This window comes from Varanus komodoensis, unplaced genomic scaffold, assembly GCF_004798865.1.
Source record: "Varanus komodoensis strain SLA01 unplaced genomic scaffold, ASM479886v1 scaffold8, whole genome shotgun sequence".
In the NCBI taxonomy this organism is placed as follows: Eukaryota; Metazoa; Chordata; class Lepidosauria; order Squamata; family Varanidae; genus Varanus; species Varanus komodoensis.
This window is the reverse complement of record NW_025336481.1, coordinates 5,396,854-5,421,680: the sequence shown is the minus strand read 5'-3', so window position 1 is coordinate 5,421,680 and position 24,827 is coordinate 5,396,854. Positions and strand designations below refer to the sequence as shown.

General features: G+C 47.5%; 2 protein-coding genes across 4 annotated transcripts in view; one reads left to right on the top strand and one right to left on the bottom strand.

Moving 5' to 3' along the window:
* Positions 1-1,204, top strand: part of COL20A1 (collagen type XX alpha 1 chain) — a 116,534-nt gene extending 115,330 nt beyond the window's left edge. Inside the window, exon 38 of the mRNA XM_044455152.1 lies at positions 1,092-1,204. Within this exon, the coding sequence (XP_044311087.1) occupies positions 1,092-1,111 (20 nt within the window). The 3' untranslated portion in view covers positions 1,112-1,204. The remainder of the gene's footprint in view (positions 1-1,091) is intronic.
* Positions 1,205-17,134: 15,930 nt separating this feature from the next.
* Positions 17,135-24,827, bottom strand: part of CHRNA4 (cholinergic receptor nicotinic alpha 4 subunit) — a 64,483-nt gene continuing 56,790 nt past the window's right edge. For all 3 annotated transcript variants that reach the window (XM_044455262.1, XM_044455264.1, XM_044455263.1), the window contains one exon: positions 17,135-17,260. In XM_044455262.1, the coding sequence (XP_044311197.1) occupies positions 17,135-17,260 (126 nt within the window). The remainder of the gene's footprint in view (positions 17,261-24,827) is intronic.

The following is a 24,827-nucleotide window of genomic DNA, read 5'->3' as shown; positions in this document are numbered from 1 at the left end:
CTGCCATGCTGAGGAGGAGGAGGAGGAGGGGAGGAGGAGCAGCAGCAGCAAGTCCAGGGGACCCTCATCAGTGGGTCCCAGCTGGGTTGTGTTCCTTCAATAGTTGCCTGTTTAGGCCTACCATACACACCAGCCCTGGATACAAGCAGCCAGAAAACACTGCCAGCAGCAGCAGGAGATCTGCTCAGATCTAGCTTACATCTTCTCCCATGGACAGGTGCTCTCACCTCACCATACGAGGCTGAGCAAGCACAAATAGGAGACACAGAGCTGGGATTATCCTGAAAGATTTGTTTCTCCAAGCGACAGGCAGGAAAATCTCTACTGTTGTCTGATCACCTTGATGTCTCTGGGCATAAGTTTACAGGGCTAAACTCTGAGCTTGCTTCAGAAACCCGGAATATTCTTTTTGGATGTATTTACGCATTTATGAGTCAGCTTTCAGCTTACATTGTAACTTACTCTTTGAAACCTTTAAAAATAAACTGGGAACTTCAAAGCATCACTAACAGCAGAATTAAGAGAAGGAGGGAATCTTCTTTGAGCTAAGGTGCAGTCCTATGCATGTTTGGGGAGATAAAAGCTGTACCCTGAGAGTTCTAGGCCTTTCCTGGTGTAAACATGCATTTGGCACCCTTAAATTACCAGAAAGCACCCTGGGACCATGAGCATGCCAAACCTGGACATAGAAGGGTCTAAGCGAAGTTCCTTTGGGAGGGAGTTCCACAGGAACTGCCGGAGAAAATGCCCTCTCCTCCCAGACCACCCCCACCTAGCCTCTCTTGCAGAACAGCACCTGAGCAATTTCCTCACCCTGCCACTGCCCCACCTGATTTACCTCTGTCACTGCTGGTGGACTAATTGGAAGGGCTGTAAGAAGCACATGAATAATCACTGTTATTCTAGACAGGCATGGCTCCACTGTTAGTTTCTGGAAGCATTCATCACCTTTAAGGAGCCAGCTGAACTACATATAGCCCTTGCAGAGGGAGGCATTGGTACCCTCCCCCCTGCAAAAAAAAATGGTTTAGCTCTCTGCCTTTTTCTGTTTATTCTGTCATTAAAGCACCATAACCTGATTTTGTCTCTAGATGCAGGGCTGATCCCCTAATGATGGATGTCCAGGTTGCTGCAGACCCCGACCCAACATCCTGACTATAAACTCCTATATACACAAAGACCTGCTGTGACAAGAAGTTGCATCTCTTCCAACAGCATCATTTTTCATTTTCTGCCTGTTGGCTACCATGGTGTAGAATTGCTGGATTGCCAGCTGCTAGTGCTCAAACCGACTTGGATGTCCATCTCCGTGCCTTGTTATTCTTCAGAAGTACTTCATCTGGGGCAACCAGTTTGTCAAATAGGTGGTTTAAACAATACCTTTAGGAGATTGGACTGGTAGTATTGCAATAGTCACTTGGTGGAGTCCAGACTTATTAAAGGCAGTGGGACTTGACTTCAGTGTACTGTGGATGCTGCTCTTTGAATTAAAAGGGATAGATCAACTTTGGTGGATTTCCATCGAGATGGACAAAAGTGGCTTACCCAGTTGGTGGGAGCTGTATTCTCCACCAACACTGAGTAGTTCAATACATTCTAAACAAGTGCTGAATAGGTCAGGGGTTCCATCCCAGCGTTTTAGGGCCAGAAGGCAAATGTCAAGCGTTGAGCCTACATTTTGCAGAAACCATAGTGATGGGGGCTTAGATCCAAGTTGCAAGGCCAAGAAAACGGAGCACCAGGCAGAACTGGGGTGCAAACCTGAAATGCCAAAGCACTCCCCCAACCCCAAACCCAAAAGAACACTAATATCGCAACAGGCAAACTGGTGTTGCTCAGAGAAGCATGCACAATGAAACCCACAACACATCAAAACGAAAGAAAAACTCAAATCAATACAAAGCACACACTCAGATGAAGAGAGAGAATCCAGACAAAGCAGAACCCCCTTGCTGTCCACATTCAAGGAGACCTCAGGCCCAGCTTCCTTTTCATTCCTGGGCCTGCATGCAGGAATGAGGTTCTGGGCTGCAGCTCCCCTAAAGTTAATTTTGAAAGAATGTCTTGGAGGCCCCCGAAGTATCGAAAGGGTATTCTTGGAAACCAAGAGAATGCTGGAGAACATTGACTTGCAGCATGCCGGCCTTCTAGGTTTGTCTGCTTGTTTGTTTTCATTAATGCAATTATTTGAACTCTAACAAAACCCTCACAAGGCAGCGAGTCCAGTGAACACCAAGGGAGTGGCCAAAGGAGGCATTGGTGGTCATGGGCACCGCACTGGGGACCCCAGGAAATGACTCTCACAAGGGAGGCAGGTACCTTTTGCACAGCAACATGAGTGCCCTCAAAGGGTAAATCAGTGTTGATCTCCCAGTGCATACTGGTTCTCAAGTGACACCCTACATCTGTGAGGAGACCAGAAAGAATACAGTCCCTTACAAGATTTCTTGGGAAAGAGCCTTTAAGCAAAATGCACTGATCTTCATGGGAAACAGTTTTTTAAAACTTCCGGAATTGTGTACCAGCTAAACAAAAAACAAAAAAGCTCTGACCCTTTATTCATGCAATCTGGTCTTTCATAAGCCGATAAAGCAAAAGCAATTCTGGGCTAGTGCTAAGAGTATCGACACATGCCCTGACTCGTACAAGTTGGCTGAGGAAAATAACTACTCCAGAACACTGGGAAAGGTGCTGAGCTCTCCATGCTAATAGCTCTGCTGATCTGGTGCTGATGCTGATGGTGGATTCTGGCCTCTTAGGCCACTTAGGCTGTGTGGCTCGCTTATCAGAGGCTTAAAGCTGAGGCTATGTGCTCTTTAGGGCAGGGTGGGAAACCACCAGCAGACTTATAAATTCTGGAAGGGGGAAGCCTGAAGGTTCTTTGTGTCGGGAGTGAGGTTCCCTCCTTCATACTGTCCAGCAACAGATGGTTCTTTGGCTTACCTCCAGTAAGCCAGTCACCACAGACTGAGTCTCTGAGCATGCACAGAGCAGTTTGGTGAGCCCAATCTAGCCACTGCTTCCAAGAAGCCTCCTTTTGAGTCACCCTGGACCCCATCCTTTGGCGGTGCCCCCCTGGAGATGGGCAAGCGCTTCTCTCCTGATGCTGCATCATGGGATCAGGAGTCATACCAACCATGGCTGGCTCCCGGTCCTCCTCCTCTCCCATGCCCCCTCCCAGCAGTTGTGGGTCTTGGCTATTCCCAGAGTCCACCTGAACACGTGGCGAGTGGAGCCTTGAGAGAAGCTGCTCCATTTCTTCCATTTCAGCATCTGAGACCCTCTTTCCTAGGGCCCATCAGCCCCATCTGAAGAGTCTAACTCTTCCTGACCTTGAAATTCATGCCAAGTACAACGGCTTCTTTTATTCTGAACAATCTGGGTCATCGCCTCACAGTGCAGAAGCAAAATATATGTTTTAGTATTTTGACATGTTGTTCAGCCTCCTAGGGAAAATCATCTCTTCCAAGGAAAGTTGGGGAGGGAGCAAACCTGGCAGGAGGATTGTAGGAAGCTGCCCTGTGGGAAGTCCCTTCCTTGGTCCATCCTATCCAGGACTGTTGACTCTGCCTGGCAATAACATCTCTCCAGGGTTTCTAGCAGGAGTTTTTCCAGCCCTGCCTGGAGTTGCTGGGGTAGAAACCTGGAACCTTTAGCATGCAAAGCACAGAGCTGCAGCTTCTTTCCAAGGATCTCTTTTCACTGCATTAGTCTGGGAACTGACTGGGATATTTTCAAAAAGATTGAAAACCTGGATCAGCTTTGCTTATCCTTTCTGCTCCTCATCTGTATGCGGCACCACTTCCGAAGGGAGAGCTTGCCAAGCGCCAATATCCAGAGGCTTAAGAGAAGAGCATTTTTGACAGTGAAATCCTTGCCACCCCGCAGCAGGGGTGGGCAACCTATGGCCCCACAGATAGAAAGGCTCCCCACAGCAGGGAAGACTGGGACCAGCTGAATGGTGCACCACTTCAGTCTGCTGTCTGGGGGCTTCATGTGGATAGACAACTTCAAGCTTTCCCCTTCTTAGAGGTCTTTATCTTTCAGTTAGACTTGGACTGAACAACCCTTCAAATGGAAGACATCTCCAAATGACCTTTTATATCACTTCCTAGTGGAATATATAGAAGCATAGGATAGTAGAGTTGGAAGGGGCCATGAAGGCCATCAGGTCCAACCCCCTGCTGGTGCAGGACACCAAGTCACACCATGCCACTCAGGTGGCTGCCCAGTTTCCCCTTGGACACTAGAGACATTCAGGGGGAAACTGGGCAGCCTCTGAGTGGGATGGTGTGACTTGGTGTCCTGCACCAGCAGGGGGTTGGACCCGATGGCCTTCATGGCTCCTTCCAACTCGTCTATTCTATGCTTCTGTGATCTAAATCATTAATACAGATGTTGAAGAGCACTCGCCCCAGGACTGCACCCTGTGGCCCCCACTAGTTACCTCCATCCAATTTGAGAAGGTGACAAGTTGGACACACTTTGTGTCCAATTTAGCAGCCGATCTTGGATCCACCTAATAGTTTTTCCATCTAGTCCAGATTTTGCTAATTTGTTTACCAGAAAGGCACGTGGCAATATGTGGAAAGCTTTGCTAAAGTCTAGGTAGATTATGTCCACAGTGTTCCCTTTGTCCATTTGGGGGGTTACCCAGTCAAAAAATGAGATTAACTTAGTCTGAGAGGGTTTTTGATAAATTCATGCTGGCTTCTATTAATCACTGCATTTTCTTCAAGATGCTTGCAGATGGATTTTTAAATAATTTGCTCCAGAAGTTTTCCAGGGATTGATGTCAGATTAACTGGTCTATAGTTCACAGGTTCATCTTGTCCCCCTTTTTGAAGATAAGGACAGCATTAGCCCTTCTCCTGTCTTCTGGCACTTCTGTTTTCCAAGATTTATCAAAGATAATAGCCAGTGGTTCTGAGAGTTCCTCTGCTAGCTCTTTTCTGACTCTGGGATGGAGTTCATTGGGCCCTGGAGATTTGAAAGTGTTCATTCCAACGAGGTATTCCTTGAACATTTGTCTGTCAATCAATGGAGTTGTAAATTCCAAGTGTTGCTGCTGATGTGTCATCAAGGCATCCCCAACTTATGAATGAAAGGCCTCCCAAAGGTCCTATCCATGTCAGCCCTGCTCAGCTCTTGTAAACTCCAGATGTGGATTCCCTTATGGAACTGATCCATCTCCTTCCCTTCCTCATCAGCCTTTGACGTTCACTATTGCGACGGTCTTTTCCAAGACGTCTTGCCTTCTTGCCAAGACGTCTTGCCCACTCGTTCATCTTTCATTATTGGTGAAGTTTACCTTGGGTGTCTTTGCTTGAGCGGTCCACTGTGACGTACTGGGGGGCCAGTGGAAGGATTCCGTACCTCTTTTTTATCTATGTATCTGCAGCCACTAATCATTCAGGTGTTTTTCTGACCACCTGCTGATTTTATGTTGCTCTGGTTTGAATTAGCCAGTCATGGAGCTCCCTGTCCTTCCCATCTCACTGATTTTGGCCACCCATAACCAGCAGGATATTCATGGCTGTGCACATTTGCCTTTCATGAGAAAACTTGCAATCCAATCTTGACTCAAGTTGCAACAGTCACCAAAATGCATGTCAGAGAAGTTTGGCATCGCTGGGTTTGTTGATTTGCAGCTCCTTAGTGAATTCCATAAACAGACAATGAGTTAAAGGGGAAAATACATTCCTGCAGCATGTTCTGGATCTCCCCCCTCTTGGCTTCCTGACTGAATCCCTCTACCTGGACCAGCCTGCCTGTGTCCTTGGAGCTCTATGGGAGGTCCATCTCATTGCCCCACCATGGAGAAAGAATGTGGGGTGGGGTGGTGACACTTTCAATTACACAGCAGGGGGTTGGGACTTGGCCACCAGCGCATTAAAGGGAGGTTTCTTTGTTTGTTTTGTGTTGCCTTCCTTTGCAATAAAAATATCGACTGTATTCAAGAACAGGCTTCAAACTTTGCTGAGGCCTTCCCTCACCCTTCCATCTTCACTAGAAACATAGAATCAGAGTGAGTTAGAAGGGTTCTCCCTGGCCATCTAGTCTGACCCCTGGCTCCAGCCGGCTCTGCTCACGACATGCACACCATGTGCATGTCCTGCCTGTCCTTGAACACCCTCACCGATGGGGCCTCAACCTCCTCCCGTGGAAGCCCATTCCACACCCTCGGGGTCCTGACTGTGCGGAAGTGCTTCCTGGCATCTGAATGGAACCTGGGTTCCCTGAGCTTTGCTCCATTGGAGCGAGTCCTGCCTTCCTCTGCAGGGGAAAACCAGTCTATACTCCCCTCCGTGTGACATCCCCTCACGTACCTAAATGTCGCCAACAGAAGTTATTTATTTGGTCAAGGGAGGGGTGTGAGGCTAACTTTATGGTAATGGTGCTCTCTCTGTGTCTCTGTCTGTCTGTCTGTCTGTCTCTCTCTCTCTCTCTCTCTCTCTCTCTCTCTCTCTCTCTCTCTCTGGTATCTCTCAGCTCTACCTATCCTGCAAAGGTTCTTGTTAATATCTGTGGCCAGTGGGAGGCCCCAAACACTGCCTTGAGTTCCTTAGAGGAAAGGGGAGGAGTCCTTAATGAATATGACCCCATGATCCTAAATCCCATCCAGCGGTACTTCAACATCAGGGGAGAGCCCTTCCAGCAGATCAGATGCTGCCTGGCACGCATGCACGACGTGTGTGTGCAAGTGCGTGTGTAGGGAAGGGGGGCTGGCTCACGATGGCTGAGCATTCATCCATGCGATGCTTGGGCTGCAGCATCACGTCTGAATCTCTGGCTGCCCTTGTGTTTCACTCCCGAGCCGCCCCAGATCCCCGGAGATGTCTGTATTTTTAGATGTTCCTCTTTTACTCACACGCTACAGCAGATGCTGATAGCTCTTTACACAGAAGATTTCTTTGGCTGATGATGCCAGAAGATTTGGGGAAGCCTCCGTGAGAGTCCCAATTTCCTCTCCAATTCCTTTCTTCATCCCTTTAATTGAAGAAGGCAGGAAGCCATCTGATGGAGGGCTGAGAGCCAAAAATCTCCCGGCTGCATTCATCTCTAAAAGATGTGGCTCTCCCTGACTCTGCATTGGAAGGAATTTCTAGGAGCTGTACCCACCTCCAAAGTACACACCCCCTGGCTAATTTCTGGAAGCTGGGTCCCCTCCTTCCCAACAACAGGCAGTTCCTTTGCATGAAAGTATGTTTACTTCCAAAGCACAGGCATCAAACTATAGCCACCAGAGGAAGAGTCTCTGAGCATGAACAGAGTGGTTTGTTAAACTCAGACTAGAAAGTACTTCCCTGCTCCCTCCTTTCCTGTACTGGTGGGCTCCACCCCTCTGGCTATGCCCCTCTGCAGAAGGCCTGGCCTCCTGGATCCCTCCAGGCCCCCTAACTGGGTGGCCCTTCTCTCCCAGTGCCTCATCATGGGGTCTGAAATGGAACCAGGCTCATCACGCCCCTCTCCCAGATTCCCTCCCTGCACTGGCCAATGCTGTCTGTCCCCACGGGCTTCCTGAACAGCTGGAGAGCATGGCCTTGAGATAACCTTCCCCTCCTCTGTCCTCTCAGTATCTGCTCCTCATTTCCTGGCTCACATGTCCTCATCCAAAGGGGGGGGAGTCACCCTGACCCTGGCAATGCCAGGAGCAACTGCTACCTTCATTCCTAACCTGATCAGCCTATCAGCACATACCATTCACCGCCAGAGCTCAATAGAAGCCATTGCCCAACCAGTTCGGAAGCCCAGAAGGTGATGGAGCCGCTCGGCTGCCAGGTCAGCCAGGCATCCTCTTGGTCCCAGGTGTGGCACTGCTCTTTGCTTAGCTATCCACTCAACAGTCGAAACCAACAATTAAATAATTGTCATAGGGCATGAAAAAACATCAAATGTACACATCCTCCCATGCATTTTGGAAAGATAAAATCGCTAACGATCATGTTTAGGGATGTACACATTTTGTTCAGTCTTTTGCAGATTGTCCTGCATCTTTCATTCCGTAGGTCATTCAGCGACAGAGCTGGATAATTTTGGTTTGCTTTTTTTCAGAATATACCTGGATTTCATTCCACACAGGTAAGTGCATAGAAGTTACTCAAACGTGTGCAAATGCATTCTGCAAAAGCTGTTCCACTCACGAGTGGACGATGCAATCAAGGAGGCCAGGCAATCCACATGGAATTGATGTTACAGCATCCATGCATCCCTAAGCATGGTTGAAAAGTAGGTAGGCCAAAGACTAATAATATTCTCTCTCCCATCATCCTGCTGCATGTTAGGTCGCCTGGTCATGGAGAAATGGTTGTGTCCATTTTCAGCCCTTAGAGCAGCCTCCTCCAACCTGATGTGCTCCATACCTTTTGGATTTAAATGCCCATGAGCCCCAGCCTCTACAGCCAATGGTCAGAAATGCAGTGAATTGTCATCCAAAACTTCTTGAGGGTACCAGTTGTGGGAGACTGCCCTGAGGGATGAAAATGGGCACAGATTGGGTGAACTAACATACAACTGGGTGATGGGAGAGGGAATACTACTAGTCTTTGCCCTCCCTTTCCTCCTTTCAATTTGCCTTTGGATTGAGGCCATGCATGGAGCTCATCCATATTCATTAGTTGCTTTGGCTGGCAGGAACTGCTAGCTCAGCCACGACACACTTTGTTGCGTTTGCTTCCCGCATGACGCAGAGCTAATATTTGCCACTTTCCTTGGTTATTTCAAAGCAGCTCATTTTAAGGAAAGAAGTCTATCACCCCCGATGGATTCCCCAGACAGCCCTGCAGATCCCTACTTATCCAATTTCCCTTCCTCTTCACCCTCAAATTTCTGCAATCCTAGTTTGTGTCGCACAGGGAGTCCTGTCTTTGATATGCCACCAGCAGCCTGAGGCTCTTGCCTTCGGAAGCAGTTCCCCAAACAACAAGGGGACAAACACAGCTGGGAACGTGTGACCTGTAACAGCCGAGAGGGTGTGTTCTTTGCTCCTCAGTGGAGCAGCCAGCGCGTCTTGGCCTCAGTTTCCCGCCTGCAGAGCAGGTGAAGAGCTCTGCTCCGACACTCTCACTCTGGGCAGCTTCAGCATCCTTGAAAACCATGGATCCCCAGAAAACCACAATAGGAGCAAAGCCAGTCCCTGGCTGATGTGCCAGGAATGGAATACCTGCTGGAGGACTTCTCCATCCAGGACACCACAGTCAACACCGCAGGCCTTCCTTCAAGTGCAAAAAAAGAAAGCCCAGTGATGTCTCCCAACCAGTCATGCAAGGACCTTCCACCAAGCCTTGCCTGGCATTGGCTCTGCCATCTTTTGCTTATGACAGCTCCCCCTCTTGAAAAGATGGACAGCAATATGGCAGCCTTTATTTATTGAGCAGCTCAGATGACAAAGCAGCTGGTGCTGGGAGGAGCCAGCACTTCAAGGCTCAGTTGCTGGTCCTGCCCAGAGTCACTGGTGAAAGAGGTATTCACCAAGAACATCCTCACTGGCACGGATGTGCTTCCGGTTGGTCGCATGGTCACCCAGCTTCTTGATCAGCTTCCCCTCCACATCGAGGTAATGAGTCTCCAGGAAGTCACACAGATGGAGATCTGTGTGGTGTGAAGCAATCTGGTGTAAATCCAGCTGGGATTGGGTCACACTCTTCTCCAGCTGAAGGGCAAGATCCAGGGAGGCAGCTCCATTCTTCCTTTCATCCGGACCTGAAGTTTTGATATCCTTCCCTTGATAAGTTTTTTTTTTTGGGAGGGTGCTTGTTCAGATGGGAAAAACACAAACTTCAGGGCATAGTTTTCAAAAATGTGCAGTATCTCTTATAATGAAAGGGCAAAAATGCGTATTTTAAAATAATATGATTGTTCCTAAGATTGCCAATTAAAAATGCACAATGTTGAACACCATCACACCTTCGGGTATTTGTGAACATTTCTTCAAAAAAAGCATTCGTTCTTACATTCAGATTAGGGCTTGCAAATAAGATGTGTTTGCCTTATTAGCGATCATAGACTCATAACATAGTAGAGTTGGAAGGGGCCAAGAAGGCCATCGGGTCCAACCCCCTGCTGTTGCAGGACACCAAGTCACACCATTCTACTCAGATGGCTGTCCAGTTTCTTTCTGAATGTCTCCAGTGTGGGAGAGCCCACTTCCTCCCTAGGCAGCTGGTTCCACGGCCATCTTGCTCTGACAGTGAGGAAACTTCTCCTGAATCTGGTCTGTTGCAACTTGAGTTGATTATTCTGTGTTCTACGCTCTGGTATGAACAAGAAGCAAAGAGATAAACCAAAGTCTATGTTTCCCTGATCTACTTTCTCTCAGACTCAAGCACAAACTTGGTTTTCACCATGTCCTCTGTTTCAACCCTTTTTACCTCTACTTTGCTGGCACCAGACCTGGGTCCACCTGCTTTTGTGACCTCTCTCAGAGGTAAGCTGAGGCCAAAGGCCTGGAAAATTTATGTCCCACCAAGGTGAAGATTTTCACCAGTTGGTTATTGACTTGTTCTTCACATGAGCTCAATAAACTCCATGCCCCAGTCCAGCCAGGGGGCAAAAATGTGCATGGTCAGGTTTCCTTGCCCATCTTTCCATAGCCTCCTTCAAGCATTGCTGGTGTAAAGAGGTGAACTGTTTTCAGAGGTGCAATAGGTTGTTCCTTATGCCATGGCCTGAACATTTAGCTAGGTCTGGTCTCCCTTCCACCATTCAGTTGGCCACGGGGAAGCCTTTGCATGCCAATTTTTGTGCAAACCAGGATGCAGCTAGATGATTTTGGACCAGGGACTGAATAATTTTATGGAAGTCTACTAGACTGTGGACCTCAACTCCAAGGTCTGGGCATAGCTGCACCAATGTGGATGGAGGCTTCCCCAAATGATGCAGCTCTCCTTTCTAGGATCCAGGGAAGGCTCTGCACAACAAGGTCTTCACCTGAAGGTTTCCATGCTTCAGATGTCCATGTGGATATGCAGATCAGCAGAAGCAGCAACTGTTGCAGCCTTGGGACAAAACTCTGCAGACTCTGTCTAGCATTCATGGATTTCCTTCCATGCTTGGCCTGGTCTTAGAAAACAAGCCAGGTGAAGAGAAGGTCCATGAATGATTGCACAATCAAGGTTGCACAACCAGCAACCTTCTTCCATGTCACATGCAAGCATACAAAGAAAGGCTGCAGTGTATCATGCAGAAGAGGGACACAGCTTGTGCCGCAGTGGTACGGGGCTCAATTCCCGGCAAGTGTTGCATGGATATTTGGAGCTTTCTTCAGGAACCGAGACTTATGGTCACAATAAACCCTGACAGATTCCCACCCCGAAAATGGATTCTTCACACATCCTTACATGGTAGCTCTATTGTGTTTTATGGTTCTCCTCTTTTGAGGTTTCTTTGCAGGATGGTATGAAGGGAAATGTACAAATATATCAAATTAGTAATATATATAATAGATGTATGGCAGTTAAACCCCCAGTCTGGTTTAGCAGATCGCCTGACAATTGGTGATCAGGCTAGCCAGCAATTCAGCTGGATTTATCCTGCCTGTTCCTGAGCACCCTTCTTCACACTTTCCTATGAATATAAAACTGGAGAACTGCCAAGGATTCACCAGGTCACGACGCACAGTAGATCAGGTGCTTTTGACTAAATAGGTTATGCATTGTGCAGAACTGCCCTGCCCTTTAAAAAGCTGTCAAAATCTTGCCCTTGACAAGATCACCGTGGTTGCTTCCTTCCTCCCTCCCGCATCACGCAGCCGTGTGCTACCTTTTGTTTCAAGCTGTGTTTTTCACTTTGACTGACAGCTCTAAATGGCTTCAGGTCCCAGACCTTCAAGTCCCAGACATCCTTCTGTTTGTTGATAAGATGGGGTTAGTAGCAACCAATTAAAGCAAGCCCTTTAACCAAGGCATGGCTTTGGATTGAAAAACACACATTCAAGAGTAGTTGCTGCATTCGTTTAGGAGAAGACAATGAAGCCCCAGGTTTTAAATCTGCTGGGGAGAAGTGTTATTACAGCTATTACATGCTAACAGCATGTTTTGGTTTTCTGTTTCTGCTTGTAGGTCAGGAAACAGAGCATGAAAAATCACTGATGAAGGGAGACTGCCTCAGCTTCCCAAACCTGAGAGCTGAGGAATGGTTCTCTTTCTGAACTGGAAGAGAAGCAAAGACCGTTCTGGTCCTTGAGCAGGTTGGGGAAATGTTTACAGCTGAAGAAGGCTGCATCCCACCTGGGTAATTTTCCAGTTGGGACTTGTCAGTGGGGGACAGGGCCCAAGGAGCAAGCTGGATAGAACCTAAGTCACCTGCACACCCCATTCACATCTGCCCATCCACACACAACCGTTCCTGATGGACACAACCCACACACCATTCACATTTCTCTATGGTTTCGTACCCATTCAAGTACCTGCATCCATCAACACACAGCAGCTTAAACCTTCCACCAGGGCTTAACCCAGGGCTGGAGAAGTTTTGATGTGGGGATTGAAAAGGGTTGCAATGACCCTCCCTGGAATCTGTCCCTCTTCTTCCAGTTGAACTTCTTCTCATGCTCGGACCTCACTTCGGAAGTGGGCCCAGCCAGGAGGAAATCCATGGACAGCCGTGGAACTCTGGTTGCAGATGCATGGAAGTCAGATGCAAGTCAGATGCAAGTCAGATGCATTCGCTCTGGGCGGCTTACAGAGAGTGAACCAAAAAAACCAGAACCCATAACAACAACAACACATATCTTGAATGAATGAATGAATGAATGAATGAATGGAAGTGTGTGTGACTTTCACATAACTTTCACCCTCCGTGAAAGATATTAGGAGGGTGAGTACCCAGGGGAGGCCCTTCTCTGTGGTGATGCCCCACTTATGGAATGCGCTCCCCAGAGAGGTCCGCCTGGCGCCGTCATTATATGTTTTTTGGCGCCAGGCTAAGACCTTTTTATTTCAACTTTATTTTAACTGTTAATTGTATTTATTGATTTTATATTTGTGCCGAGATGTCTCCAGATTTTTTAGGTAATTATATGTTTGTTTGTTTTGTAAGCTGCCCCGAGGCTTTTTGCAAATGGGGCGGCATAAAAATGTTCTAAATAAATAAATAAATAATGTAGGAAAGCCAGAAAATCCCTGGTTCTCCCATCCCTTTGCTTTGCTTTATTGTAAGACTGTCCTGAGACCATTTTGTAGAGGTTGATATGGAAACGTTCTAAATAAATAAATCCCTAAAGCAGTCGGAGACTGGGAGCCAGATTCAGAAGAGAGCTGCTGGCTGGGCTGCAGAAGCAGCAAAGCGAGGGAGTCGGATGCTGAATGCTGAACTTGTTTCTTGGCGTCACGTGGCCCGGCCTGCTTCCTTTAGCCTACGAGGTCAGACTGCGGCAGCACCCTGGAGAGGAAGGGGCATGAATGTTATCCAGTCACTTTCATCAGTTTGAAGCAGACTCTGCAAGGATTCAGACAGATCCAAGGAAGGACTTCTTCACGCAGCAGTACGGAACTCGCCACCATGGGAAGCGGTGATGGCCACTAATCTGGATGGTTTTAAAAAGGGACTGGACAGATTCGTGAGGGAGGAGGCAATCAGTGGCTACTAGCCTTGCTGGCCATGTGCTCCCTCCTCCACCAGAGGCAGCCTGCCTGCACACAGCAGATGCTGAGGAGCTGGGCAGGAGAAGGTCTTGCCCCCATCCTGCTGGAGGGAGCCGGTGGGCAGCTGGTTTCCTCTGGAATGCCACCCCCTGTGCCTGGGAGCCCCAGGCCCTGACTTGCTAGTCCTGGATAGTCCAAGTGGGCATTTGCAGCAGCAGCGTCAAATCCAAATGGTGGAAGGCACTCCAGATACCAGGATGCAACTTGAAATTGTTTCCATGGAATGGGCTTGTTGATTTTGTCCTCTCTATCCAGCAGCACCCAATGCAATACAAGAGAGGCCTTGTTTCCCTTTGGCCAAATCAGGGAAGCTTTGGAAAGCAGTCAAAAGGCAGAAGTTTTGTCCAGGATAAATCTCACATTTACCAACAAATAATAATCTCTAGAAAGTCCAATGCTCTTTTAAGGTATTAAATTTGAAGGGGAAATAGTGATTGCTAAGTCTATAAATCAGAACCTCAGACCTTCAGGGCTTGCTTTGTGTTGGCTCCCCACCTCTAGAAAACCTGCCCACTGCAGCCCCCCTGGAGTCAAACTTGTCATTTTCCAGTGTTAGGTTAGGGTATGTTTCTTTGATTTATGACATTTTATGGCATTTTGTCTTGTTTTTATGGATTGTTGTAGACTGGCCAGGGATCTTTGAGTATGGAGCAGTATAGAAATGAAATAAATAATAATAAATAGAAGGTCAAATTCCTTTTCCTGGCCTTCTCTTTTCCCCAAGCCCTGGTCATTTTGTGGTTTTCTGGCTTTGGTGCTGTTTTTCCCCACTGTAATAAGTTGAAACTCCTCTCCTAATGCTTAGTTACCTGCAACGAGCATTTGATCTAAATTCTGCTAAGTTTTGTTTTGTTCCAGATTTACCCTTTTTGCCTTTCACCTCATCCACCAATAAGAACCTAAGAAGACTCATGAGTCCATCCAGTCCCGGGCCCCGTGGGGAACTTCTCCAAACTGGAATTCCACCCTCTGGGGCACAGGCAGGATTCTGCCCTCCAGACCCCATCCATGCTAAGTATGCCATTTCCCCTCTGTCTCCTTCTTTTTCCCCCCAAATCTTCATGCCTGAGACACCATCCTGTCAAACCTTCCTGGCACTTCACATTCAAGAAAGGCAAGAAAACAATGGTACAAAGCCACAGTTACTCAGAAATCCTTTATTTCAAGTCTGTTCGTGAAGCTTCAACAATTGCTTCTCTGAATTGAGAAAAGTTTGGCCCCATGTCACAGGAACACGTCTGCGGCAGCCCATACCCAATTTTCCATCTCCCTCCCTCCTTTTCTTCCAATGTTTCTCCTTTCCATCTTGCTTACACAGCCTGAACAATTTTAAAACCTAACCTGATTTCACATCCTCTGGGAAAAGACCGAACTGGCACGGATCAGGCTGAGCTTGGATTAGAAGTGTAGGGCCCCAAGAGAGCTCCACCAAAGAGGCTCAAACCATAAATGGTAGTGTAACACCCTTTTCCCCATGTGCTAACAGTGAGGTTAGGTCATGTGGACACATAAATCCCTTTCCCCCCAGATCTGCTAATCAAGTATGGCTTGGCTCTAGGGCTGGAGTTGCATCCTCCTAGCTACACAGACTCCAACAGATCAATTCCCCCTTCAGTTTCCAGTGCATCTGAAATACAACAATCTGCATTATGCACCTAGAAAATGGAAATTCTGCAACTGGAATGTTTATGCAAAATAACCCTGATGCTTTGACAACAAATGGAAAGGACAGGGCATAAGAGAATAGATGCAGAACGTTGCAGATGAGGCCTTTTAATCGATTCATCGCATGTATCTAGTTGGTTATGGTTTCGTTTTGTTTTTGCCACACAAGTTCTTTGTGGGCCATTTCTCCATGAAGAAGAAATCTGTGCAGCTAAGAACCTATGAAGAGATATGCTAGATCAGACCAAGACTGTCTAGTCCAGCACTCTTTTCCAATAGTAGCTCACCATGTGCCTGTGGGAAACTCGCAGGTAGAACATGAACGCAGTCATGCTCATGACCCTTCCAACTGGCAGTCAAAGCTGCAACCTGAAAATTCAGAGTAGCTGGCCACGTCCAAAAGCTTCCAAACCTTGAAACTACTCTTTGCATGACTCCCAAAGCTTAAGATTGTTCCAGAATGTCTGGTAAAATGTATTGCCAAGACCATTTTCAATCCTCCAAGTCTTTCTACGGAAGCAATGCACCAAAGACTTTTTCTGGACTTTTCTGGACTTTTTCATTAAATGGAATGAAGAGAGACTGCTTCTTACTACTTTTCCTGCAAACCAACAGAGTGGTCAACCCCTGTAGGGAGAAGCAAGACTCTTCCTTTATTGGTACAGCAAAGGAAAGTGCCTCGTAAAGTTGAAGAACTCCACCTGACAAGGTCAGCCACAGGAACCCTGTACATTTGTGGAGCTCTGGGCTGGAGTCATTGGGGTGGGTGCTCAAGGATAGGCTGGACATGCACATGATAGGCATGTCACGAGCAGAGCCAACTGGAGCTGGGAGTAAGACTAGATGGCCTAGGAGGCCCCTTCTGACTCGCTCGGTTTCTCTGTTTCTACCTCATCTCTCCGATGGAGCTTCTCTTCCCTTTGTCTCAGAACTAGACTCAGCTGATAGACATGGTCTCAAGAGTCACACCAACTCTTCTAGGCTGCCCATTTCAGACTGCCTCCAAGGGAAGGGCTCTAGTCCCTGACTTTCTGCAATGTAGCTTCAAAATGAGAAAAACTGGGAGAAGAGCTCTGGATTTGTCTTTTGGCGGATGTGCTCACCTTATAGGTCCAGGAAACACCGACACATGTGTCCCCCTCCCCACTGCAGTCTGATATGGTGCAGCCCAGCAGTAGCTGTACCATGTGATTCTTCTGATCATTTGTGTCAGTTGGTAGAGGCACTGGTCAAGGTGCACAGTCCAGCAGTGCGGACGACCCACCGTTCCTGCAGTCCGCTCCGCTCTTTGAGAAGCAGAACTCCATGGATCAGAAACTTGCTCTCAGGGTTTTTGATGTTCCATTTCCACCAAGACATTCCCGCAACACAAGCCCATCCTCTTACCCTTCATCAGTCCTTACCTGTTGCTTGGAAAGCACGCAAGCAAAACCCTGTACTAGGTTCTGCGGAGCGACAGCTCAGGTCCAAGCCAGCGCTTCGCTTCTCAGCTGACTTACCAGGGACCACGTGTGCGTGTCAGAGCCTGCGCTTGCTCTCGCTTTAAGGGAACACGGCTGTGCTCCTAGGAGTATATATGACAACAGCTGCCGTCATGCTATGAATAAACTGTAGTTCACCAGCCCCTCCCCTCCCACCCAGCCCCAAAGAGATATAGAAGATGAAAATGGCTTAAGCAGGTGATGCAACCTTGGAAGGCATCATGCGCCGACATCATGGTCAATTATTCTTGGTGGATGTCTCCAGCATTAAGCTTTGCCCCTTCCAGGTGGAGAGAAATCTGCTGAATGAGATGCATCTGATTCCTTTTCAGAGTCGTCTTGTTCCTAGATCATTCCTGCCAGCCAGGGTGGGAGGAAAAGCCCTACAGTTCCCAATAAGCAGACTATGATGAACATCCAGAGGAAAATTCTGTCGATCACCATTGCAACGTACTTCCAGTCCTCCTTCACCTGTGATGTGAGAGAGTGGGGAAAAATGCTTACCAACATACAGCGACTAGACAGAGCTGCTGATATAGTCAACCATTTGCAGATTCAAGGAGCTCCCTTCAGCATCTCTTCCTCAGGTTCTACAGGGTGGCTTACCTTGTAGCATAGCAGGGGGTTGGTTGTTCCTTGTTTCTACTGTAAGCTCTAAGCGACAGACTCCTAGTGCTCACCATTCTGTTTTCCCCACAATGCCTTGGAAATTTTTTCTGGAGCAGGCATTGTGGGAGAAACAAAATGGCAGCTAGCACGAAAGCAAGGTGGTCTCCAATGTGGAAAGCCATATTGTTGTGGTTATGGCCATTTTGTTTTTCCCATAATGCCTTGGACCAAAGAGATGTCTAAAGCATCATGGGAAAGACAAAATAGCTTCAGCCACCTAGGGTTTAATCCTGTGTGTCTGGTGAGGGGGCAAGGATGCCTCAGCATGAGGGCCCCACCAGGGGACAGGAGCCTCATCAGCTGAACACTTGAAGGTCCATGTGGTTTAGTGGTTCAGAGCACAGGACTGGGACTCGGGTGATCTGGGTTCTAGTCCCTGCTCGGCTGTGGAGCCAACCTGGTGATTTGGGCCAGTCACAGACACTCAGTTCACCCTACCTTGCATAAGATTGAAAGCACCAGGAGGAGAATGATCTAAGTAAGCCACTTTGAAGGCTTTGGAAGTAAAAGGTGGGCTATAAATCGAACATACAAACAATCACGGATGCAACATACATAGGTTTGGAAGTAGCTTTAGGCTCAGTTGGGTTATTGGATCTGCAGAGAAAGTCCTGATGTGGTACTTTCCAAGAAGAGAGCTGTGTACAAGTATCAGTCATGTACACTTTTGACAACAATTGTACTCAAGCTCCTTCATGTTTGTTGACTGGCTTTAAAAAAATGTTTAATTTCATATGCCAAGAGAACTATGTCACATCAAGATGGTGAGAAGCTCCAACTGAAGCATGTTGTGATTCTGTTAACAGCTCTTAGAATTATTTATGTTGCATAAGTTATCTGGCAAATTCCCTCCTTTGCTTAGCGGGCAGATCATTTGCAAGACAAGAGCTGGTTTTTATGATGTGCTGTCAAGTTCCAAGCATTCAGTGAAGATGAATTTTAGAAAGATCATGTAATCTGTTCTGTTCTGTTCTTCCATCTGCAGTATTAAGAGATCCTTGTCATTCAGGAGCACAATTCAAAGGGCTTGCTTTGACTTTGTTAAGCTCGAAAGGGTTGGGGGCTTCCCTGTCACTCTGAGGGCCATTTCCTCTGAGGGGTAAACTGGCGGTGACCTTGTGTCAGTGGTTAAGATCAAAGCCCAAAATAGGGAAAGTCACTGTCTTTGTCTTTTCCTGCCACTTCTCCTTCCACTGTGCTGAAAAATTCACCCTCTTTTCTCCTTAGCTCCTTCTTTCCCTGTGCCACTCCCTCCCTCCTTCTACCTGCTCCTTCTTCATCTCTTTCCCTTTGCACACCTTTCTTCCTTTCTCTGTTTGTACCAGCCTTTCTTCTCTCCTGCCATCATCTCTCTGCCATCCTATCTTCTTCACAGCTCCCTCTCTCTGTGCACCTCCTGTCTTCTCACTCATCTACCAACCCCTCCTACCTCTCTCTGCCTCATCTTCTGCCATTCTCACCTTCCCCTCTCCTTCTTCACCAGACCTGTTGGGCTGCTGGGGAGTGAATTACTGCTCTTGCCAGAAGTCTCACCTGAACTCACCAGAGGGATTCTGAAATTGGGAGGAGGCCAAGTTAAATTAGGCTGTAGACCACATGTAGAACTAAGGTCACTAGTTGCTCAGCCCTGTAATGGGCAATCTGAGGACCTCAAGCTTAGCCTTCTCCTCCTCCTCCCCCTTCAGAGGGCCTTCTCCAGGACCGTTCGGGTGGTAAGGCAGTTGACTAAGAGAAGGCCTCCTCAGGAGTTGCCCCATCCCCTCTATGGAATTTCCTCCAAACAGAGAGCAGGTTGCCTCTTGCTTGACCATTTTTAGAGAGCGGAAGAAGGCTGTTCTGCTGACCCGAGCTTCCAGCTGATGGTCAGTCATAATGGAGTTCGATGGTGCGGAGCATTACATTGGCTGTGGTCTATGACAACCACTTGTCCAGATGTTGCTAAACAGCCGCACTCATCAGTCCTAGCCAGCAGAGCCCATGGTGAGAACTGCAGTCCAGCAACCTCTGGAGGGCTGCCCATTCTCCATCTGGGTCTGTAGTCTGCCGGCATTGTGCTGATTTGCTTTTACCAGCTACTTTGAGCAATGGTTTTCTTTAATCCACTGCTATTGTGTGAATGCAGAAATATTCTTGTTTTAATGCTTTCTGTCAGCACTGAATAGAGCTACTTTTAGCTTGCATGTTATGATGCAGTGTGATCAAGAGGATAGGTGTGTACATTTGGAGCATCAAAAGTCGAGCTCTGACCTCCCTGAGCTCTTCCCGCGGCTGCCACCTGGAGGAGAGCACTGGCCTGCCCCCCACGGTGACCCTACAGGCCGGGAAGCATGGAAGTTGCCAGAACGGTGCTGGGTACCAAAAAGATCTGAGGCTCAGGCCCAGAGAACCGCACGCACGCACACACGCACACGCACACGTGCTCACACAGAGGCACAGACTTCCGGCTCCCATATTCTAATCACTTAGACTTTAAAGCCACATGGAGTCACATGTCAGAAGGGGATCATAATTTAACTTGAGAACGGTGAGGCAGAGAACAAAAATAACGAAGTAAAGCAAGATTTAAAAAAAAACCCCTACAGTGCTGAGAGTCATCCCTCTCTTCTTGCCCTATAACTTTAAAGAGGTCTGCCCATATTTTTGGCAGAATTTGGTTTTACTTCTTTACATCTATGCTTATTTAACTTCATCACTGTCTCTGTAATTCCTCTGGAGTCTAATTAAGCTCATATGAAGCCTACCAGAATTGATCTCTGGAGAACACTTAAAATCCCTATGTTCTTTTGGGGTGGAGAAATCAGACCAGAGGGGAAGAGAAAGAAGACATTTGGGAGAACAGCTTAAAATGTAAATGCATTTGGTAGATTGGAACTCGGCCCTTCTTGGTTCATTAGAATGAGGCTGGTGGGAAAAGCTGGTCTGAGACAATGAGCAATAACATGAAGTTCGACTCCGCGCACGCTCTGAAGCTGCTGCAGAGCAGACTTCTGCATCTCATTTTCACATTGCTTTTTTGCTCCCTGTGCTTCTTCACAGAAGCAGCGTTGCTTGAAATCCAGCATTTAGACAGATATCCAAAACGCCCCCAAAATGACAGATGAAAAGTCTTCATGGGCTATTTCAAAGCACTAACACGAGATGCATGGAGGTGTCTTCTAAATCTCAGCAGTTTCGAAATCATCTTCAGCATCACCATCATCACGTCCTGTCTGTCCCACCTCTTTCCTCTTGGGAGGAACTCAAGCCAGCCTGAAGGATCTTCTTCCTTCCAGCTTATCCTCACAACGTATCTGTGAGGCAACGGAGGATGAGAGTCCACGTCTGGCCCAAAGTTGCCACGAGAGCGCTGTGGTCGTGTGGGGACTAGAACCTGCACCTCTCATGTCCCAGTCCAGTACTCTAACCACTGCACCACACTGGCCTTCCTAATGCAAGCAAAGTTTTGTACGGGGTTGCATTTCTCCCCTACCGTTCTCCCATGCTGAAACTCATGTGGTTCTTAGGTGGTCTCCCCTCCAAGCACTGATCAGAGGGGGCCCTGCTTAGCTTCAGCAAACCATGCTATGCCCTGGGACATAGAACACACATTAGACTAAAAACCACGTGCACTTCACAAGTAATTTTCCCCAAAGCTGAAACCAAAGCAAAGCAAAACTGGCAGTAAGCCGCTCGGTGCTACAGAGCACGGAGATCCTCAAAGCGTGATGTCCACCTAAGACCATTCCTCCCACCTGGGCAACCTGACCTGGTCAGCCTGGACACGTTTCCAGGCCTAGCATGAGATTTGGCTTCATTTGCTTGGGTAATGATGAGCTGGAAGAACAGAGGAGGGGCACTAAAATTTCTCTACTCAGCCTAACGCACTTTGATTGCGACATTCATCATGACCACAAGTACAACAAAGAAATTCGGCATTTTTTGTGTGCTGGGTAGCACAGTGATTGATTGGAGTACTCAGAAAATACAGTGGTTTGTTTGGTTTCATCACTGTTCCTGGTGAATATAGCAGCTGATGATATATCTCTGGTTGCACTTTAAATGTGCTCTCATCCTTCATTCCCCTCTCCTTTCTTTGTTCCTTGCCTTCTTTTCCTCTGCCTGCTGGATTCCCTTCAAGACCCTGGTCTCAGGAGACCTGTGCATCCCTTAACCTGCTGGTTCTCTCGCATTGCACTGCTAGGCATCCCTACTCAAAAGTAAGTCCCAGGTAACTGTGTACAACAGGGAGTAGGAACTAGTTGGGCCTCAGATGTTGCTGGACTACACCTCCCATCAGTCTTAGCCAGGTTGGTCAATAGTGATGGATGATGCAATACTCTGAAAGGTCACAGCTTTTCTACTCCTGTGGTATAGGATTGCAACCTAAGTAGTCCAAGGGCCGACTTTATGACACACGGTTCTAGTTGGACATTTTTAGAACAGCAGTGAGGAGGCAGGATTTTAATAATTCCAATGGACTTTATGATTTCAGCATCGTTATTCATCCCTGCCTTCAGTGGGCATCCCTCGCATGTAAAGGTACAAAGGTGAGCAGAACTTGAAGAAGTTTCCATTAAGTTCCTCACTTTCAAAAAAGTTTGTTTCTAGTAAAAGTACAGCCTGTCTATTGAAGAAAAATCAGACAGGCCATTTAAAGCAGGAGATAGGAACAGTTCAATGGTGAACTTTTTTGTTTTAGCTCCAACCCCAAATAGTAAAGAGTTAAAGGTACCGCATCACTATAGTCCCACCTGCATTTGCTTTAGACTGGGCACATCTGGATGCTCCAACCTTTGATGTGATACAGCCATAGACCCAGGAATATTTCAGGTGGCAGATCCAAGAATGGACTAAGCAACCCCAGGTAACAATTTCTGGAAAATATATTTTGAAAAAGGCAGGTGCTGGAAAGTGTTCCTGCCTCCAGTCATTTTGCTTTGCCTCTTTCTCCCTCCAATGCTGCTTTTTTACAAAAACAGCCAAAAACCTCAATGGCTTAATTAAAAGATCTATTTACTTTTAATAGAACCACAGTTCCCCTGTGGCAAGGGAATTTCAGCAGAATACCGATCAGGGAGCTGAAGAGAGCTCCCGTTTGCTAAGTGATGGTTCATTAAAACTCCTAAGAGGGTTGCAGACTAAGCCATTGTCTGTGTCTTAGACCAGACAGTGAGAGGTCCATGACTTGGTTCCTACTGTGCACACGCAAAATTCAGCATCCAGATGCATCTTCAGCAACACCGAGTCTTTAAGCTGATGCAAGAGATTGATGTGGCTAGATCGCCAAACTCCAAAAATCTTACGTAATATTTACTAGCACATTTCTGTATCAGGGGACCTGAATCCTTGAATTAGGGGCTATCTCCTGAGGTCCTACGTGAGATCCCAATCTGACTGCAATTCTTCTCTTGGCCATACCATTCCTCCCCATGGTTGCTTCTCCTCTCCTAAAGCTTGAATGTGGTTAATAAGAGCTTTAAGCTAAAATATGCTGGTGAACGGGGATACTTCTGGTATGTTGGGCTCATTTCCCCCGTCTTGTGTCCTGCCCATGACTGGCACACAGCCACAGAGAGGTTTCCTTAAATGGAATTCTGCCATCAGTCTGAAGGGAGCCCAACAGCTCTGTTCTAGATTTTAAGGTGACGTGGAATGCCTAAAGTTAGGGGATAGATTCCAGAAAGTTAGGCACGGGGTGGAAGAGTGCGGCTCCTGCTTGTAGATGTGCTTCATTTGTATCAGATCTTTCCACAAGTTTTTTTTAAATGGTACTCAATGCAACTGGAAGCGTTTCTGGATTGGTCCTAGACCTGCAGCAATAGAGGGCTCTACAGTGCTTGGGTCTGACAAAGATCTTCGGAAGAGGCACACGCCCTGGAGCATGCTCACAGCTGGGAGGGCTGCAGAATCCATTCCAGAGTACAATAGGTTGGCTGGGTTCTGATTGCAGAACAAACCATGGTGGTTTCTTACCATTATTGGTCTTCCGTGTTTTCTGAACCCAATTTCACCATGGTCAGTTTGACCACTATCAGAAAATTGGCTTGTTTTATGGTTTTTCTGTAGTACCACAGCTTGTGTTGTCCGAACCCAAGAACTTTTCCTAGTCCGAAAATGCAAGTCCAATGGGGTTAAAGAGCGACAACTTCAGGAGTTATTCCAGGATCTAGCCTGCATGTGTGGACTGATGAGAAAGAGGCAGGGAGATGGGCAGGAAGTAGGAGTGAAATCGAGGCCCAGTGGCTGATGGGATACATGCCAACAGTGGGAACAATGCGTGTGGAGAATGGAAACCACAATAATGTAGAAAGCACTTGATTGTCTATTGGGAAGATCATAGTAAAAAACCGTGGGAGCCACGGAAGGTGGCTTGTCATGGTGTGTAAAGACAGCCATTCTTTCAGTGATCCATTGAATCATTTTGCAGCAGGCTTGGTGGTTCTGCTCAATCCTGCTACTTGGTCATCTGGACACAGGGCCCTCCATTTCTTTCTCCCCATGAGTATCAGAGAGGTATACAAAAAATTACCACAGTGTAACACCAGGGCTTGCAATGTATGGCTGTGAAAGCTGGACCATAAGGAAGGCTGAGCGCCAAAAGATTGAGGCCTTTGAATTGTGGTGCTGGAGGAGACTCCTGCCAGTCCCTTGGACCGCAACACGATCAAACCGGTCAGTCCTAGAGGAGATCGACCCTGACTGCTCTCTAGAAAGCCAGATCCTGAAGATGAAACTCAAATACTTTGGCCACCGAATGAGGAGGAAGGACTCCCTGGAGAAGAGACTGATGCTGGGAACAATAGATGGCCAAAGAAGAAGGGGGCGGCAGAGGATGAGGTGGCTGGATGGGGTCACTGGGGAGTCACTGGGGAGGTGGGTGTGAGCTTAGGTGGACTCCAGGGATGGTGGAGGACAGGAAGGCCTGGAGGAATGTTGTCCATGGGGCCGCGATGGGTCGGACATGACTTCGCGACTGACAACAACAAACACCAGGGCACATACTTGCAAGCAGACAGACACTCAATTAAACTCTGGCATCTCCAGCTAACTCTGGGAAAGACCATATCTGAAAACCTGGAGTATCTCTTCCCCTCAGTGCCAATCTCCATCACCTAAATAGGTGATGCTCAAATAGATTGCCTAAATAGATGCTCAAGCATGGAGCACTATGGATAACCCCTATAGAGTTCAAAATAAAAGCTGCAATGGATGAGAAGCCCCGCTGACCCATTGGTCACCACCTCCCATGAGCATAGACAACACTGAAATAGAGAGTCCAATACACGTACATGTGTGTGTGTGTGTGTGTGTGTGTGCAGTCACACACATGACTAGGACAAAGCAGCTCCAAATGTTCTTCTTACATTGCACCAGCTATGCACATTCTGTG